This window comes from Pyxicephalus adspersus, chromosome 4 (assembly GCF_032062135.1).
Source record: "Pyxicephalus adspersus chromosome 4, UCB_Pads_2.0, whole genome shotgun sequence".
Taxonomy (NCBI): domain Eukaryota; kingdom Metazoa; phylum Chordata; class Amphibia; order Anura; family Pyxicephalidae; genus Pyxicephalus; species Pyxicephalus adspersus.
In genome coordinates, this window is record NC_092861.1 from 49,275,030 (window position 1) to 49,294,150 (window position 19,121).

The following is a 19,121-nucleotide window of genomic DNA, read 5'->3' on the forward strand; positions in this document are numbered from 1 at the left end:
AATTGTCTAAGTCAGTGAAAAAGTTCTGAAGCAACAGGCAGATTTCTAGCATTAAGAAAGAAAGGACAACTCACTAACTTTTCTCAAAACACTTTTTTTAAGACAAACCAGGAAAAGTGTGGAAAGAGCAGAATCCAGAGTTACATTACATCTAATTAAATTGAGACTTGTAGAATACAATATCCTATTCAGATAGAATCCAGGAGATGAAAAACTAGATTTGGATTATTTATTTTACCATAGCAATCCAAGAGTAAACGTCCTCCCTCCAAAATCAAGGATAAAGCCATAAAATCCCATATTCTTAGTACCCATTTTCACTCACTTAGCCCCCAAAAACCTAGAAAAAAGGTATTGACAACCTGTCATAAGGTAATACTTCTTATACCTATATTATGCCAAATCAGTTATATTACCATTATTAGTTTGATATCACAAATATTTCCCCTCATACTCCAAACTGATGTAGCCAAGTTTTTACATTTTTGCTTGAGCAAATTATTATATTATAGATGATTATATTTATAATTATTATAAAATGACTGTAATGAAACAACATATAATATCTTGCCATGAAATATCATAATGTATTTGTTTGGGATAGTGCATTTAAATATTCATTACGTGAATGGGAGTTATTTCAGTATAGTGCACCATATAGGGAGATAGGTATGGCTCAATGGAAATATATTAATAATAAATAGGATTATGAATGTATATTGTGAATAAGTTGAGTTTTGAGTTTAAGTTGAGAATAAGTTGAGTTTTAAAATGAGTTTTGTTGAGCTGAAAAAAAATCATGTGCTTCACCATGAAAATAAATCATTGCCTTGATGGCCCTGAATGTTGCCCTAGTAATATGAATATCTGATTGACAATTTTACATAAATTCTCTCTATATCATGATACACAAAAATGAAAGTGACCGGTCACAGGTTGAGGTATTTGGTAACATTTTGCATACACCATAAGTGCCATGCAACAGGGACATATCTGTTAAGTGTTTTCAGAGAAACATTCATGGTATTTCCTGGATTTATTAAGAAGCATAGACATTTCCAACAAGATAAGTGTGATTAGTCCTAAAGTAATCTCCTACAAAACATGATCTTGTGTGTTGGATATTTTAGTAATTAGTTGGTATTGGACTGGAAATGGAGCCCTGAGCAACAATGCACACCAGTGAAGTACAAAAAATCAACCCTGTTTGCTTATTGAGGAGGAGTAATGTTAGGTTAAGTAACAACTGCACTTAATTCTTATTAAACATTATCTTTCCTGAAATGTTTCATGGTTCCCCCAAATACCAGTTTTTCATGTGAAATCAATATTTTTTATATCCTGTTGGAAGGGCCTAGGCCCTGGCTATACATTGAGTCTTGACAGCAGCCCAAGCTAAGTTCCAAAAGACCTTTTTGCCAGAGACTATATGGGCCATCAAAAGGTATTCAGGGAAAGTGAAAGAACAGAAAGTAATTAGACAGAGGGACAGATATGACATGCAATGAGCGATTGGTCCATGCTAGGAAATTGACTTTCCTAAAAGAGTCAAATTTGCTCAAAGTTACATTTAGTAGATGTTTAAACATTTGGCAGTTAAATGACATAACCAGACCATGGCAATGTTAGAAACATATCAGACCAAGTAATGTTCACTTTAAAACACAACTTTAAAAAAAAAAAAAAAAAAATCCAATCTATGGCAGTTTACACTGTTTTCAGTTGAAGCCACTCAAATACTATTCAACTAAAATATCAAATCCATAAAGAGGTAAATAAAATATTTATAGAGTTGCGTTACTTTACAAAACTGAATGAGTGTTGTAGACTTTAACCTGTAGCAACAAAAGATGTCATAATCATATTTTCAAAATTATCAGTTAAGATAGGGTGCTGGAAATATATATACTAACAAAACCTAGCAGTCTCACCACAGATGGAAACACCAAGTGATTGTCCACCCATCTGAAGAAATATATAAAAGGAGAAGAGCAATGTTGGAAAGGCATAACTAAACCAACATTTCTCATCATACCCTGTACCTCTCCACTCCATAGATCCTGTAACTCTCTACTGTTTCCATAGGGACATTGCTTGCAGGAGTTTTCTACCACAATTTGGACTGTCATATTTGTCTTATGGTTACTATTAAGTTTATCAAACTGTGAGTTAATATTTCATATAAAAAAATCCCATTAATTTAAAGTGAGAAATGAAGAGGAACATATGTTTGTGAATCTTAACTTTTACAATGTATTGACCTCCAGGTGTATTGACCAGAAGAAGCAAACCTTCGTCTGTAAGACATGTTAAGTGGGTTAAAAGATATTTGATGACAGCAAAGCTGATTTCTTACAGTAGTTTGCTGTTTGTTAGCAAATGTTTTCAATCCTGTACCAGATCCACTCCAGGTTTGCTGGATCACCCACCTTTACTGATGAAAGTGTATCCTCTCCAGCCTTGGAGAGCTTTTATAAATCAGGACCAATGTAACAACAATACCAAAATAACCCGTGTAAGTTTAATTAACACAAATATTGTTTTAATGAAAGTGTTATTCAAAGACCACATAACAAACTAAAGGGTCAGATGGTTGTGCTCCAGGACACTATACCAATACAGGCTGAATACCAGTCAGCCTGTACTTAGGTTTAAAAGGTTTACAAAGGCTACCAGCAAACAAATACAACGTTCTTTTAATGCCATGTTCAGCTTGTTGAATTCTAGCAAGCGTTTGAGTATTGCTCACTTTTAAAACTACATAGCCCCAAACTTTACTATTCTGTGAATTTTTACTTCATATGCATGTACAAGTCAGCAAGTAAAACAGTGAGAAAACCATTTTAATTTTAAAGATACTTTATTTTCCTTGATCTTGCCACACTACATTAAAAATTTATAGTGAAATGAAAGTTAAGACATCTAGTCTGAACACTTAAGCCACACCATTAAACAGTACAATGCATTACAGACAGTTTATAGCAGCACAAGTAGGGTAAAGCTTAGTAAACATTCTGCAAATGTACCAAAACTTCATCAGAAAACCTTAACAACCTTCTAAACAACCAATATCATGTTGAGAAAAAAATAACTCTAAAAAGAGTATACTCAATAAAGTTTCTACCAGTGCATTAGCTGCATTCCAATTTCCATCACAAACCAACAGCAATCTGAGATAAACCTTGGATCCATTGTGTATGAACATTAAACACACAATGCAGTCATTGGCTCATACAATGTGTTTGTTGGTGTATTATGGCTTTATTGATGTTCATTTAGCCCATCTCCTCCATGTCCGGACATTTTTATCATGTGCTAACATTAGACTCTGTCCAGGCAGGAGAGCTCTCATCATTTGTAATGTAAGGTGCTTTACGGGAAATCCTCTTCAGTTTGAATAGTCTGCAGGCAGCCACGCGGTATTTTTTAGACATAATGTTATATAAAATAGGGTTGATGGCTGCACTCAGGTAGAAAAGCACAAAGGAAACCAAATTACAGTACTGGCTTATCAGAGCGATTTCCAAGGATCCAGCTTCGAAAGACTTGGAAAACAAGTAGCGTGCCACATGGAAAGGCAACCAACACAGGATGAAGGCAAATACTACAACAGCTGGAAAACATAAAGAAAAATATAAACTTTAGAAACAAAAGCCAAAACATGTAAATTACAGTTGAAATTAAATACACAAAATAGGTCAGTAAAGTAATGTAGAGGGAACAATTTAAAAATAAAACTTTGTATATGAAGTTGTATTGAACTTCTTTTAGCACCTGAAATGCAGTTTTAACTATCTTAAGGTACTCGTGGATATGAGCTGTTTATTCTATGAGAACTGACAATTTAGGAGTATGGTGGCTTGAAACCAGTTGGATGCACAGAAATCCCTGTTGAACTGGGGTACCTGCCCCCCCAGGGTAAGTTAGGGTATGGGTCTACCCTCAACCAACAGCAGTGAGTTCTATGTGTCATGTCAAAAACTGACTGGTTACCAGGTAAGTGTGATTTCATGAGACCAAGGTAAAATAAGGATGGCATTTTTCTAACACAAACTTTTTTACTTTGATTTTTAGTAACAACAGCTGACAGTACCTGCAACTTAATTACTACTGTTCACAAAAATACAAAAGCTGTGCTCTGATGTCCTTTGCAATTAAACCTTGACAATACCTCAACACCCACCTGACCTTCTCAACTGATACATTTTACTCCTACAGAAGTTTAATCATACTAAATATTATTGCTGCTTTTTTAACTGTTCAGCCATATCCACCTAATATCCCTTTTCCCTATAGCTGGTGCACTAATTTATACCTTTTCCCAAAAAACAAACAAGCAGTTGTTAGAGGAGAACGTACAGAAGTAAGTTACAGTTTCCATCTGTATGTGGCAGCATCATGCATGTACAAAATACTAATCTGACCTTTGTTTTGCTTTAAAAAGACTAAGGAATGGAAAGTTAAATCTTGTCAGGTTGTTTTCTGTGTCTCATTGGGACACTTTTCCCTCCTGTACTGTAGACCCCACAGGAAGTGAGAAAACATGTCAGGAAATACATCCTCATTGGAAGTTTTCTTTTCATGTTCTGGTGGCAACTCACAATTTGGGATTTTCCACCCTTTCAGCAACAGTTAAAGGAAAAGAAAGCTAAAGAAACCCTTTACTGAGAATATATAGAAGCTTTATTTTATATCCCATGTTTCTAGATGTATAGGTAGCAGTAATCAATAGGTTTAAATATTACGATTTTAAATCCAACACTATAATGTTTTATGACAACTATGGTCAGTCTAAAATAAAAGAAATCATAAAAACACTTTTTAAGGCAGCATTTTAAAAGAGGTCGTTATTTCTTATCATTTTTTTTCTGTTGTTAATTGACATTCTAGGTATTGTCCTGTCATGTTAAAAAGGCTTGACCTTCGCATACATCAAGAACTATCAGTTAGTCATATACAGTATTCCTACTTGCATGATCTTCACATTACCATTATAGGATAATTCTTATTCATAGAATCAGTTATTGTTTTTGCCTCTTAATTTTTAAAATTTGGAAAAAAAAAAACAGCTCTTTAAACAACTGCCTGATGTATTTTAAACATCCCAGGTTATAATTTTTTAAAAAATGATAGAACATACAAATTATTAGAACAAATAAAGAAATGGCTAATAATCAGGTGTTGAAGACAGATGTTTCATCTTTAAAATATTTTTGGGTGTACGGTTCTTTGCATACAGGTAGAACAAATACATAAGCACTGCAATTCAATAAACTCAACTATGCTTTTCCAATGTAGAAGTAAACCCAATAAGTAAAATCTCATAAACATTTTATTAATATATTACCACTTAGACAGTCTTATTTGTGAAACAGCCAACAATAATGATATAAAGTTCATTGTTAGGGCACTTTGTGTTATAGGGTTACAGTGCCCAGTCTTCATCAATTTCCTGTCTGTAAATCACCCAATCACTTATCTAGGAACATTTACCCATAAAAAATCATTTTATTAAACTATTGAATCCAGCTATTAAATATTCCTTGAGTATAACAAAACAACGCCAGCATTTGTAACAAGTTTAACAAATTTAGCAATGGATGACAAAAAGCCTTCTTGACATTCTGCAATTGTATACATCTCTACTTGTATACCCTCTTATGTTTTAAAGACAGAAAAATGTACACATAGACACACTCTTGCCCCTCCTAGACCCTATCTCACTAAGCCCACCACCTACCATCCCTCCCTAACCCTGCTACAAACTCCCAAAAAAATAAATGAAAAAAGTGCCAAAAGAAAAGTCTATACATTTTAATAAAATAGGTACAATTTTACTCTTCTGGCATTTGAAAGAAGCTAATGATATCAAACAATGCTTGAACAAAGTAGCGGACTGAGGCAACCTTAAGCTACGTACACACTTCCAATTATTATCGTTGGAAAACGAACGACGAACGATCCTATACGATATATACGAACGATCGTATAGCACCGATCCTGCACATAGAGATAAAGACACGATCGTTCGTAGATATTGTACACACAATAGATACGATCGTTTAAGCGATAGAGGAACTATGTGCACGACAGGAAAGTGAACGAACGTTCGGTCATTACGCATGCTCTGAACATGGACGATCAACGAACGACCGTACACACGAACGATGTTCAACGATCGTCGTCCAATCCGATCCGCCGGTCCGGTCGTTCGTTTCCAACGAGTTTCCTCGTTTGTCGGCGTCGTTGGTTACTTTTTTACGAACGATTTTTTGCCCAATCGATCGTTCGTCGTTCGATTGGAACGATAAAAATTGGAAGTGTGTACGCACCTTTAGTGTTATCCAGTAATCCCAGAGCCCCACCTAAGCAAACAGTTTTGACAGCAAAGGCATTCCTTTCATTGCTGTCATGGATGATCTTTACTTTGATTTCTACTCCTAACAGTAACTAGTAATTTTCTTTGTGTGTTCTTTGTACCTTCCCTAAGGTGACCATAGCCTAGTAAATGGGTGTAAATGATCAATCACCATACAATTGATTGTGTGCTACTGACTCAACAACAAAAATACAAGGTTGGCAAACCTGCCCTCTGCTTTCCCTATCTTGGCTGTAGGACATTGTCAGTATTGCCGATGGAAACCAATTATCTTATATTGAGAGGGCTGGCTTATCTAAAAGGTCCCTTACTGGCCCTTCTAGCCCTTATATTTAGGTCATTGTATTTATGATCAAACCTATGCATTATTTTGTCATTCCCACAAACTTTGTGACGCTGGTTTTATCTTCAACCCATGTTGGTCTGAAACCAGATCCCTAATTAGGATATCTGACTTTACAAGCATATTTGTTAATAGCACCATCTTTATCTCCAGCACTGAAAGTCACCTATAATACACCTAATAATAAATAAAAAAATGACGATGTAATTTCTAACCCACTAGTGACGGATCTACAGAGCAGGGGAGGATGTATAGACTATGACAGTGGTTTGTGAGGTACGAAAGGTTGGGACCTCTGGACTATGATATCACTGATAATTGGTGATCATTGTGTTTAACTACTGTGCAAAATCTTTGGCTGGAATTACCTTCTTCCTCACATACTTTGCTTAGTCCCAGCAAGAGTGAAATATTTAGAGCTTTAGAGCTAGATGTTTACCACTGCTCAACAGTGTTTATGCCCACCCAAGGGGCACTATTGTATAATGGGCAAGATTATTCTGCCCACCCCAATGGAAATTTTCATTCTCCCACACCCACTACTGGGAACATTTATTATCTTTCCCACTCCACTAAGCTCTTTTGTCTCCCCCATCCCCCTCTGGGCATTACTTTGCCCCTTAGCCCCTATGGGGTAGTCTTATCCAACAATCCTAGCTGGGTGCTATTGTTCTTCCCAACATTCATATGATTCCGTTGTTCTCCCCTACCCGTTAAGTACAGTTGTTCTATCTCACCCTCCGGTGTACACTGTTGTTCCCCCACAGGCATAATTGTTCCGTTTCCTGCTAGCAGTACTTTTCCTCCCCAAACTGGTCATTATTGCCTCCCACATCCCTGCTAGACACTATAGTGCCTTCTGGCACCATAGTTTTTCCCCTTCCTGCTGGATACTGCACTCTGCTTCCCCTGCCCTATGGGTGTGCTCTGATCCCTCTCTAGGTATTATTGTTCTACACTCCACCCTGAGCACTGTTACTCCCCTGACCCCCTGCTGTGTCCTAATATTCACCCCACCCTTTCCTACTAAAGAAAAATTAAAATGACTACTAACTAAGATATAGGCAAACTGTTGTATGGTAATAAAGTAAATCTAAACCTAAATGGTTTGTCATAGCACTGTGTAACATAAACAATTACCCTTTTTTCACCTTCCTTTTCAATCCTCTGTTATCTCGCAGAGCTGATGATTTTCTACAACATCTTTTAAGTCCACATAATTCACAATAAAAGATCACCATTATGTAATATATTTAGGCTGCCTTTTGCAGAGTACTTAACAGCTGAAAATCAGAATCTTTGACTCCTGCCGCTATAGAACGAGCAGGCAGCACAGGGTTGGAACGCTGTTGGACTGTAGAGATAATTATTTATAATAGCTGCTGACACAGTTTTTTTTACTCTGACTGAAGGCTGATAGACTCAGAGGAACTGTTGATTATCTAATTAGTATCTTAACACTCTTATTTTAACAATCATTCATGTCATTATAGGCATTTGATGATTTGCTGGTAATAGTTACTCATGTTGCTGAAGCTGCTGTGATGTACTTAAATGGAGAAGGCTGCATGTCTTCTGAGTGTTCTGTATACAAAAGCCGAGTACTGTACACTTCCATGAGAAGCATAATTTTTATACCAGCACTCTGCCAACTCAGTACGCATACAAACTGACTCCACACTGGTGGCCCTTTACTTGTAGGACAAGAAGTGATTTTTTGTTCCATGCCAGATGCCAGGAACATGGACACTCGCAAGGCAGAAAATACAATTTGACTGGGTGTTGTACTGGTTATCTTGCTTTAGTATTTTGAGTCATTATCTTGAACAATGACTCAAATGAGGACCTTCAGGATGTCAAGCTATTTTTGTGACTTACATTTTATACAAGCTATTAGATGTATTCCCGATATTACACTGTGTACCACTCCATAAATTATTAGAAGGCCACCACTACAATTTTGTATTTCTCAATGTGGAGTAAAGCTATGTGGCCACCAATCAACCCCATTACTTACACCAGTGCTTGATCAGGAAAAAATATGGCTCTTTCTAATCAATGTTTAGATGCTGTTTTCACTGGAGAAAGGTTCTTTTTTTTTAGTAGATCCAATAGATCAAAGCATGAAATTCAGGATAAAACCTATTGGCTTCCAAATAGTGTTCAGTGTCACCCTGGTATGAAGCAGCAATTTTCTAGGGGTTTTCTGTTCCCCTCCTACCCCACTAATTAGTCATTTTATGAAGACCCAAAAAATCTCCTCACTGACTGAATGGGGGTCAGGGGAGGACAAGCACAGGAAAACGAGAAAACAACAGTGCCAGTCACTGATTCTTCATATTTTATCTTTTTATGCTATTTTATGTAGGTATTTTGTTTTTAAGGCACTTTAGCCTAGATCAGAAGAAATACCTATTAGGTCCTAACATGTATTAGGTATTTGATTCGGACTGGGATAAAGGGGGGGGGGTCTTGAAAAAGTTTTTAGTGAACTAAAAAAGTTCAGGGACCACTACTCTAATATTTTCAAAACATTGCATATTGTATGACTAACAATAGCCAAAGTAGTTATTGTACTAGATCACTAGTACGGTGGCTCAGAGGTTAGCACTCCGGCCTTTGCAGCGCTGGGTCCTAGGTTTGAATCCAAGCCAGGATGCTATCTGCATGGAGTTCGCAGGTTCTCCCTGTGTCTGTGTGGGTTTACTCCGGTTTCCTCCCAAAAACGGGCAGTAATTGGCTTCCCCCTAAATTGACCCTGGACTACATTAAGGACATATGACTATAGTAGGGACATTAGATTGTGAGCTCCTTTGAGGGACAGTTACTGATGCGACTATGGACTTTGTACAGCGCTGCGTAATATGATGGCGCTATATAAATACTGTATAATAATAATCACTAGGCCTGCCACACTAACACAAAGTCCAATTGTAGAGGTAAGCAAGGAAATGGGGTTTTCTTGGCAATGTGATATGTATTAGTATCATACATACATAAATGAAGAAAACAGTGCTCTGGCTGCATCATTCTTTCTCTGCCAACACCCTTCGTGGCAGCTGGGGCTTTGCTCCGGCTTACCACTTGAACATATACAGGTACTGTCTACTGCCTTACTAATTGGCTTCCTTTCTTTGAAATCCCATTTTACAAAAGAACTTTACCATCCTCAATATGAGCTGAATGTTCTCTCTGTAAATACCCCTGAGGAAGCCATTAGACGAAACGCGTTGGTAAAGAAGAGATATTTGGCTCCTCTTCCCCTCAAATGCTGATTTATTAAGAGATTATATGTTTAGAACTGTGATCATTAACCCCAATGTACTTTATGGGGCTAGACCTCTTCCCTGAGTGGAACCCTTTATGTTATTGTATGACTTACCAAGCACTGTTTACTTAATTTATGCATGTATGATACAAATACATATCAAATTGCCAAGCAAACCCCATTTCCTTGCTTTTTTCTTTTTAATATTACACAGTATTTATATAGCGCCATCAAATTTTGCAGCACTGTATAAAGTGCTTAGTCATGTCACTAACTGTCCCTCAAAGGAGCTCACAATCTAATGTCCTTACCAACCATAGTCATATGTCAATAATGTAGTTTAAGGTAAATTTTTGGGAGAAGCCAATTAACCTAAGTGCATGTTTTTGGGATGTGGTGGAAAACCGGAACACCCAGAGGAAACCCACGCAGACACGGGGAGAATTTGCGAACTCCATGCAGATAGTGTACTGACCGAGATTCAAACCTAGGACTCAGTACTGCAAAGGCCAGAGGGGCCAAACCTCTGAGCCACTGTGCTGCTTACCTCTACAATTAGAATTTCAGTAACTCACACATAAGTGTGAGTGGGTTTGGCTCTTTATACATTTACCTATGGAGTTAATTCTGTGATCTCCTATATAACAAACACTAACACAGTTTGAAGGTGGTCAGCAATGGCAGCTTCCATACATCCCTCATGACAGGTTAACATCAAGAAATCTGTTATGGAAGGAATGCCTAGATATCATGTGTATGCTTTGGCTTCAGTACTCCAGAGTCATTGACCTAGAATATTTATACAGATAAGGATTTTTAAATTTTCTTTTTGCTTGTTGCATACTAGATTACAGGCCTAATTACTGAAGTTTAAAACAACCAAGGAATTGACTTTGAAAAAAGAGTTTGGCAACAGAGGGCAATATGATTTGCCTTGTGGCTAGCACTTTTGCAGTACTGGGGTCTCAGGATTGAATCCCGGCGAGGAAGCTACCTGAGGTATATGGAGTTTCAATGTTCTCCCAGTGTTTGTGTGGGTTTGCTCCGAGTACTCTGGTTTCCCCTTACACCCCAAAAACATTCAGTTAGGTTAATAAGCTTCCCCCAAAAATTGACCCCAGACTGTACTGAAGACACATGATTATGGTAGGGAAATTAGATTGAGAGCTCTTCTGAGGGACAGCTAGTGACAAGACTATAGACATTTTTAAATTGCAGTGTAATATTTGCTTTATGAGCAACAACAATTTTTTATTCTTTTTCCTAGTTTTATGAATTAACCTCTCTCTATATTTGGTTAGGCTAATAGGATGAAAGCTTACTGGAGTGTAGTGAACCCAATTACTGGTTACCATGCGATGCCTGGAAAACATTATTAAGTCATTCATTTTCTGTATAATACCACTTTACCCTATCACATTCTGATTTAGGCAGATCAGATAAGCTTTCTAAATGTACAATGCTTTTCCTAGAGCAATACAAATATTGTTATTCAAAATTATAATAATAATAACAAATATCTATCAATATATTAAGTTTAGTAAGCAGCATACATTTCCTTCCATAATTATTTAAAAATATGAATAATATTTTTCCACGATATCACTGCACCTCATTAATATGCACTAATGTTGCCCGACATTTATTACTGTGACAACCTAATAAAAAAAGGAATACGGTTACAGGGGAAAACCTTTTCCAAACTATTTTATGTATTCATGTACAACACTTTTCCTGAAAATATACTGGTATTTATTTAATAATGAGATAAGACTAATACTAAGTAGAAATTCACAGCAGCCCAAATCTGGTTTGCTTACTCTTGTAACACAGAACTGTGACATGGTTCCATTTCTGGAACCTGTAAAGAATCATCATTATCACTTTACACTAAGTTTCTATATTTTTCATCCTATGTGCTCACCTATTACAATGGTACATAGGACATTGATGTATTATAACCCATGCCAACTATTCATCCAGATGTTCAAGTCCCGTATGTTTGGATTGAAGTTGCAATGCTATTTCCATTAGTGCTTGTAATTACATGCGTTACTCATGGACCTGTTGATTTTTAACTTTTATACACAGTGTGATTCAAGTTTCAAAGTATGTTAAATTCATCTTTAACGTATTATAGACAATAAAGTCACCTACCTAGCATTTTTACAGTCTGTTTGTTATTCTTGTCCCTGTGGGAGACACTTGGTCCTATAGTGTCCCTCTTCCTCCTCCACAGTCTCCTTCCAATAAGACTGTAGAGAACAGTGAGACAGAAGACAGGCAAGAAGAAGAAGACACTGGATGTCCAGACCATGATAGTGAGCAGACCAGATTTCACAGCATACTCAGTAGCTTTACATTCATTTGTCTCTAGAGGATTGGTACCTTTCTCATGTTCAACCCCAACTAAAACAAAGATGGGTCCAGCACTAACAAAAGACACAGCCCACAGCACAAAGATGATCAGCTTCACCTTTCCTTTGGTTATGACGACCTTGGCTCTTAGAGGAAAGCAGATGGCAAAATACCTCTCTACACTCAAGGCAGTGATATTAAGAATGGTGGAGTAAGTGCAACTTTCACTGATAAACTGGAAGAGCTTACACAAGAAGCTCCCAAAATTCCAAGGTCGGTATTGCCATAGTCTGTACAGGTCCAGTGGCATGCACACAAAGATAAGAAGGTCTGAAAATGCCATACTAGATAGGTAAAGGTTGGTTGTAGTCCTCATATCTTTGTACTTAGACACCACCAACATGGTCATGATGTTCCCAAATATCCCAATAATGAACAGTAATGTACAGGTAACAGTTATTCCTGTGAGGACTGGCACTGGGAAGAGATACACCGGATCTTCAGACCAAGAATGGTTGTAGTAGTAATAATCCATGGTGCTATTCTCTGGAGGGTAAGTCTTATTCACTGTGGGATGAACCTGGCTGTTTATATGATAGTGAGAAAGTCTGGCTTCCATTGCTGTCTGTGATATGGACAAATATCTGGCATTTCCTCATTTCTACTGTACTGATGTCCAAACTTCAAGGTAAACTATGGAAACAAGTATCAGCAAGGCACAAGCTTGCAGTGGTAACAGTTCATTGTACATTTTCTCCATTAATTTAAAGTTACATTTCATACATCCATGTGATTTGAATCTCAAATAAGACTGCAGGTTGCCTCAGTATAAGGTCCATGTTCATCTTTAAGTCCAAAGCAGGTGTTCTGTACAAAACTAGTATTGGAAGGTGAGATATCCACTTGTTTAAAAGTCTGCACCAAGTGGTAGTAATCCATGTTCCTGATGAGGAGTACTATTGATAGTATTATTCATTCAATGCAGGGACTCCCAGGCTGGGTAGCTGTATGTCTGTGCACAATTCACATCCTTGCAGAATGCAGCAGGGTGCTGTGTGTCTCCAGAGCTTGCCTAGTAGAGGGAAGCTGATAAAAGGAGTTCAGCAGCACGCCCATTCTTCCTCCCCTTCTCTATATCTCATTCTGATTCTTTATTGTCAGGTTACAGACCATCTACAGGCACTCACAGATTGCTCACATGCCATGCTAATTCAGTAAAAGAGGTATCACAACAAGAAAAAATCTTCTCTGGCACAAAGCCTTTTCATTTTGTATCAGACTTTTATCAAAACAGTAGAAGTAAACTAAAATGGCTTAGATTGTGAAAAATGTAATGACTTCAGTTTTCTGGACAATCATTGAATGTAAGCAGTTGTAGTGAAAGGCTGCAACCATATATCCTAACTTCTGGAGATAAGGAAAGAGAATTCTTGTTAGTTCAAACTATGTAGGTAAATGACACACCCCTGTAACTCTTTATGAGTAAACCATGCTTGTTCACAATTATGTTTCCTTTATAATAAAATCATATTTTAGAGGTTGGATCATGCTAACATTTTTTAATAACTGAATAATACAATTTTTAGAAGTGTATACATCTGCCAAAAAAGAGGGACAAATGAGGAGGAAAAATGGACAGAAGGGCTGACAGTCCTTCCAAATCTGAAACAACTGGAGATATGGGTGTATTTAACTGTTGAATTCTGGACAAATGTCCCAGGATGTAATCATTTAGTGGTACTAACAAATCTTCATGATATCACACTGCTGCTAATGAAACATCATGAAAAATCTGTTTTTCCTTTTCATTCACATGGTGGCAGCTGTACAATTTGGTAATGTTTGTTGACAATAAAGCTGATGAAGTGAACACCACTTTTCTGTACCCAGTTGCAGCTGCTTCATGTAATATTTATTATCAAAACCAAGAAACAATTTAGAGGAGTCAAAATGTAGAACACAAATGTCAACAGATCTAGAGTGTGTGATTGTAAGCAATGCATTGTCCGCTCCATAAAGCATATTACAACACACAACATGTATAGACACCTTATCTACAAAGATATACTTTATTTATACCTTCTATAGGAGGAACAGTATTCAATTTCCTCATAATTGTTAGTTTGGGGATAATAAAGATATGAACTATGTATTGTAATAACTTCTGTAATTTGACTGGGTTAAATAAACCTGTCACAGGCCTGGGCAATTCAAGCTGTGCATATGATGAAAACTGTAGGTGTTGTTTAGCTACTACGTCAAGAACCTTCCCTCCCCCACAGTCTTTTTTTTAATTATTTGTTCTTTGTTTATTTCACATTTATTTAAATTATATTCATTTCCAGCTATGTTAAAAAAAAAAATGGGTTTCGAGAGAAACCCTTTAAATATTTTTTGAGATATTTGGGAACCCCTACTAAAAACAATTTATTGGAAGGCATTGTGGTAAAAAAAACCTCACATTGGTGAGCAGTGTAAAGAATGGCCTCTTTACGGTAGTGACGGGAATGCCACCCTCATATAACTCTAAATAGTATTGGTGTCATGCCTCTGTCCTTTATATTGGGCTTTAGCCCCAGAATTATGCAGGTGAAATCAAATCAAATTTCAATAAACCACAGTTCAAGAAGCCTCAGCAGCCTCTGGGGGAAGCCTGGGGTTTTACAGAAATCACAATGGCAGATCTAGAGGTAGGGTAAATCTGACTTTACTATGTCAGAGTCGCTGTAATTTATAGCTGCAGCTTGCTCAGAATGTAACTATGTGGCTGATAAATCTCTTTTCTTCTTTTTGTCTGCAACTGCTTATAATGGACCATCTTCTTCCTCCTCATCTTCTCATCTTGCCATAGACTACAATCTGACCACGAGCAGTGGACAGAATTATTCAATCACTGAGTTGGCTCAGAAGGATTGTTTTGTATATGCACAATAAGAAGTTGTTGGTGGCAATAGGGAACGGTCAAACATAGCATTATAAACAAATAGACAGAATTTTCAAAACATTTTCACTGCTATGGTTGTTGGGACTGATTTATCAAATTAAAATAGTGCCAAGAACATGCTTACTCACACTGACAACATCAATATTATCCTAAAACTTACAAAATGGCTTTTTGGTTAAAATACATTTGAGGATAGACCTGTGGCCTTTAAAATAGCACATTCCATAAAGACTCTGGGCCTGATTTATTAAAGCTCTCCATGGCTGGAGAGAATACACTTTCGTCAGTGAACCTGGGGGATCCAGCAACTCTGGAGTGGATCTGGTCTAGGATTCAACAGCATTTGCTAGCAAAAAGAAATTACTTTGAAGAAATCCATTCCAGGTTTGCTGGATCACCCAGTTTACTGATAAAAGTGTATCCTCTCCAGCCTTGGAGAGCTTTAGTAAATCGGGCCCAGTGTGTTTGATGATACAACAATTAGATTGTTCTATATTATTTAAAATAAAGAGTCTATAACATGCCGTACTCTTACAGTTAAAAAGTAAGGACCACTTTCTCAAACCACCTACTATTGGGTTTAAAATGTGGTTTAAAATGTATCTGTACACAATAGAACAAGTTGGAGTTTACAGTCATCCCATCCCTGTCCTCCACCCATAGCTTATTTAACTTGAAGAACCACTATTATTTGTGATGACTGCCCTTGATTAATATATGTAATGATAGAAATAAGTATACAATTTTTTACATCTCTTTTCTTTATTCCATACATGTAGAACAAGCTCTCCACTAATACTACCCGTGGTACAATAGTTACCTCCTCTTCCAATGATTTCAGTCCTCTTATTAAACTCATGTAATCATCGGCCTACACAATCATAAATATATATATAATCAAAACAAACATTGTTCCAAGATCAGTAGCGGTACTTTTATACTGTGAAATACCCTAATAATGGACCCAACAAACATTGCCCACATATATATGGACCTCCTTTCATGCATGATTACATGTTGCTCTTATACATATACTCACATATAATTTTTTCTCATACAAGTGACTTCCAAAGATTATGTATACATCATACATGCATCTCTAAAAATTGCCCCATAATACATGCACCCCCAAAAATTTGCCTTTAATTGAAAAACTATAAAATGTTCCCCCAGTAAAGACTCCCTAATATATACACCCTCAAAATGTACCACCTGGCCCATGTACCTCAATGTACAGGAAGATTTTTTGTCCATTTATAATAATCTAAAGATACAAGTAGAGGAGGAGGTGACAAAGAGCAGAGGGCTGCCTCAGACACTTATTAAAAAATCCTCTGTTTTACCATTTGTGTAAATAATATATTAATATATTGTTTTTATTTAGTGACAACCTTTTCTGCAGTGTTAATAGTCATGTCACTAACTGCCCCTAGTGAGACGCTCACAATCCGATGCCCCAAACATAGCCATATGTCCAATTTTGAATGGTGCAAAATGTTTTTGAGATTTTGGAAGAAACAGGGAGTGCTCAGAAGACTGTCTAATGGTATTGTGAGCCTTAAGAAAGGGATCAAAAAGTGCTGTTATTTTAATTTATTCAGATGTATTTTACAGTTAATTATTCAAATGGTATATCTCATCTTTGTCAACATGTCTTTTTTATGGACCTGCTCTGTAATGTTGTCAAGCATCTTCTATGGTTCTAGTTTAGAGGTGAAAAAGCTGCTTGAATAAGCAATAAAATATATTTAAATGACAAAAGAGATGCAGTTGAATGTGGTTAATTACTATAAGCTTCCCAGGTAGTGTTAATGGATCATTTTTTTTTTTCACAGACTTGTACACATGGTGATGGTAGTTTTGTGCTCTAATGATGTGTAAAGAAATCACATCTCCAAAGAAAAAGAACAATTGTGATTAGTATTACTTGCTGGTAGTTCTCTGTTACATTTATCACAGCATCAGGGTGCAAGATAATACTTTTTCTGGTTTCAAATACTTCTTTTAAAGTTTTTATTACTCTCATATATATATATATTTATATATAATATAAATATTATATTCATGAACAGAGCACAAAGGAATAATAACTCCAACAAAAGAAAAATAGACATGTCTGTATATCAAGCATAAGGATAGACATGTGGCCTCTTAGATTACACACTTAATGCAGACTCTGTTTGGCGACACATCAGTGAAGTGCCTGCAAATGAAAACAATGAGATAAGTTAGGATATGAAAGCAAAAGTTATATTATATTGGTTATGAGTTTTCTGATATATTTTGGTATACTGTGTCCAACTTATATATTCATTATTTATTTCTCATACATGTAGTTTAGGTATATTTCAAACAGGTGAAAGTATAAGATGTCATTTAAAGTTAATATTTAGTTCCCTCTAGTGGTAAAATTATGAAACTGCACACAGTTGATTCTATTTGCTTGAAGTGTTTGATGAATGCTCAAATATTTTTTTCATTTATAAACAATCAATTTTGTAGAAAAGCATTTAATAGCAAAAAATGTTGAACTCACTTCTGTGCAATTATTTTCACATATATATATATATATATATATATATATATATATATATATATATATATATGGCAACAGCAAAACAATGTCTAGTGAATGCATTTTTTCACTCTTTTCAGCAGAATGCCACTCATACCCAGCAGAAGAGGCATGTTGTAGTAACATTTTTCTTCGGTAATCCATGTCTGTCAGCAGTTGTTAATAAGGTTTAGTTCCAATTTGAAACTTGAAAGTTTACTGGAGTATTATACAATTGTAATGGCTTGCAATCAGCAGCTGGGTTTTTTAAGTGTGTACAGAGACAAAATTTATTAAAATACAGCACAAATATCTGTGCAATGCTTAAATGCTTAAGACAAATGTAATACATGTACTGGTAGTGACATTCCTGTACAATTAGCAGCAAGACATACATAACACTGAACTGAACCTATGAACCTTAATCAAAAGAGTTATTTAATATACAAATTAAAAATATAAAGACTGCATGGGACTGCAGGCATTCATTCTGCATTTCAGTGTATTTTGTTCCCATATCTTTTATCATGTTTACATGTTATCTTAATTTTACCTGAAGTGGCTTTGTTTCCTGATGTCCTTGGTAAGCACCTCAGAGAACTTCTCAATTATTACCAATCAGGATCTAGCAATATTTTAAAAGAGTAAAATTTACCACAGCTTGCAAGTTTTTAGACACAGTGACCGCATATAAAATGCTATAAATTGCATTTGCAGCCTAGATACAACCCAGGGTGGAGGACCTCCTTAAAGGGGCAGAGGCTATTTAGTCTCAGCCGTAATGGCGGCTGGTGCTGTGACTTTGCACCAGCTACCTTGCTACTCTGTGTTGTATTCTATTGCTATTTCAGATCTGACCTGTGCCTGGACCTTGACTATGTTTGTCTGCTGCCTGCCCTGACCTGTGCCTGATCTCGACTTCACCTGTCTGCCCCCTGCCCTGACCCTTACTAGGACCTGGAATACATTTGCCTGCCACCTGTCTCCCCACTGAGGCCGCTCCAGATTTACTCCTCAGGTAGGGTGGCACCAAGGGTCGCAACCTGAAGACACCCTACAGCAAAGTGCTTAGTGGCTTCCAGGCTACTGTCCCATCACTTCTTGCAAGGTCCCCTTGTGTCACCTTCTCCTCGCCTTGGGTGATCCCTCACTATCTGCCTGTGGAGACCCTTACAATTCTGTTGATCACTGCACTGTGTAAAATAATACTGACCTCTTTACTCTACATTGCATACTATTGACCTATATGTGTTACACAGTACTGACTTCTGCACT

The 19,121-nt window shown here is 36.7% G+C and overlaps 1 protein-coding gene across 1 annotated transcript; it reads right to left on the minus strand.

The window, feature by feature from the left end:
• Positions 1–2,860: 2,860 nt before the first annotated feature.
• Positions 2,861–13,736, minus strand: GHSR (growth hormone secretagogue receptor). Its single transcript, XM_072410401.1, has 2 exons — positions 12,148–13,736; positions 2,861–3,613 (listed from the first exon to the last, which is right to left on the minus strand). The coding sequence occupies exons 1-2, from the start codon at positions 12,965–12,967 to the stop codon at positions 3,309–3,311; spliced, it is 1,125 nt and encodes a 374-aa protein (XP_072266502.1). The 5' UTR covers positions 12,968–13,736; the 3' UTR covers positions 2,861–3,308.
• Positions 13,737–19,121: the final 5,385 nt, after the last annotated feature.

Excerpts from the sequence above, each read along its gene's own strand:
- GHSR (XM_072410401.1), bottom strand. The coding sequence starts at position 12,967 with ATGGAAGCCAGACTTTCTCACTATCATATAAACAGCCAGGTTCATCCC. Across the intron at positions 3,614-12,147 it reads ACAGACTGTAAAAATGCTAG|CTGTTGTAGTATTTGCCTTC; the intron begins GTAGGTGACTTT and ends TATGTTTTCCAG.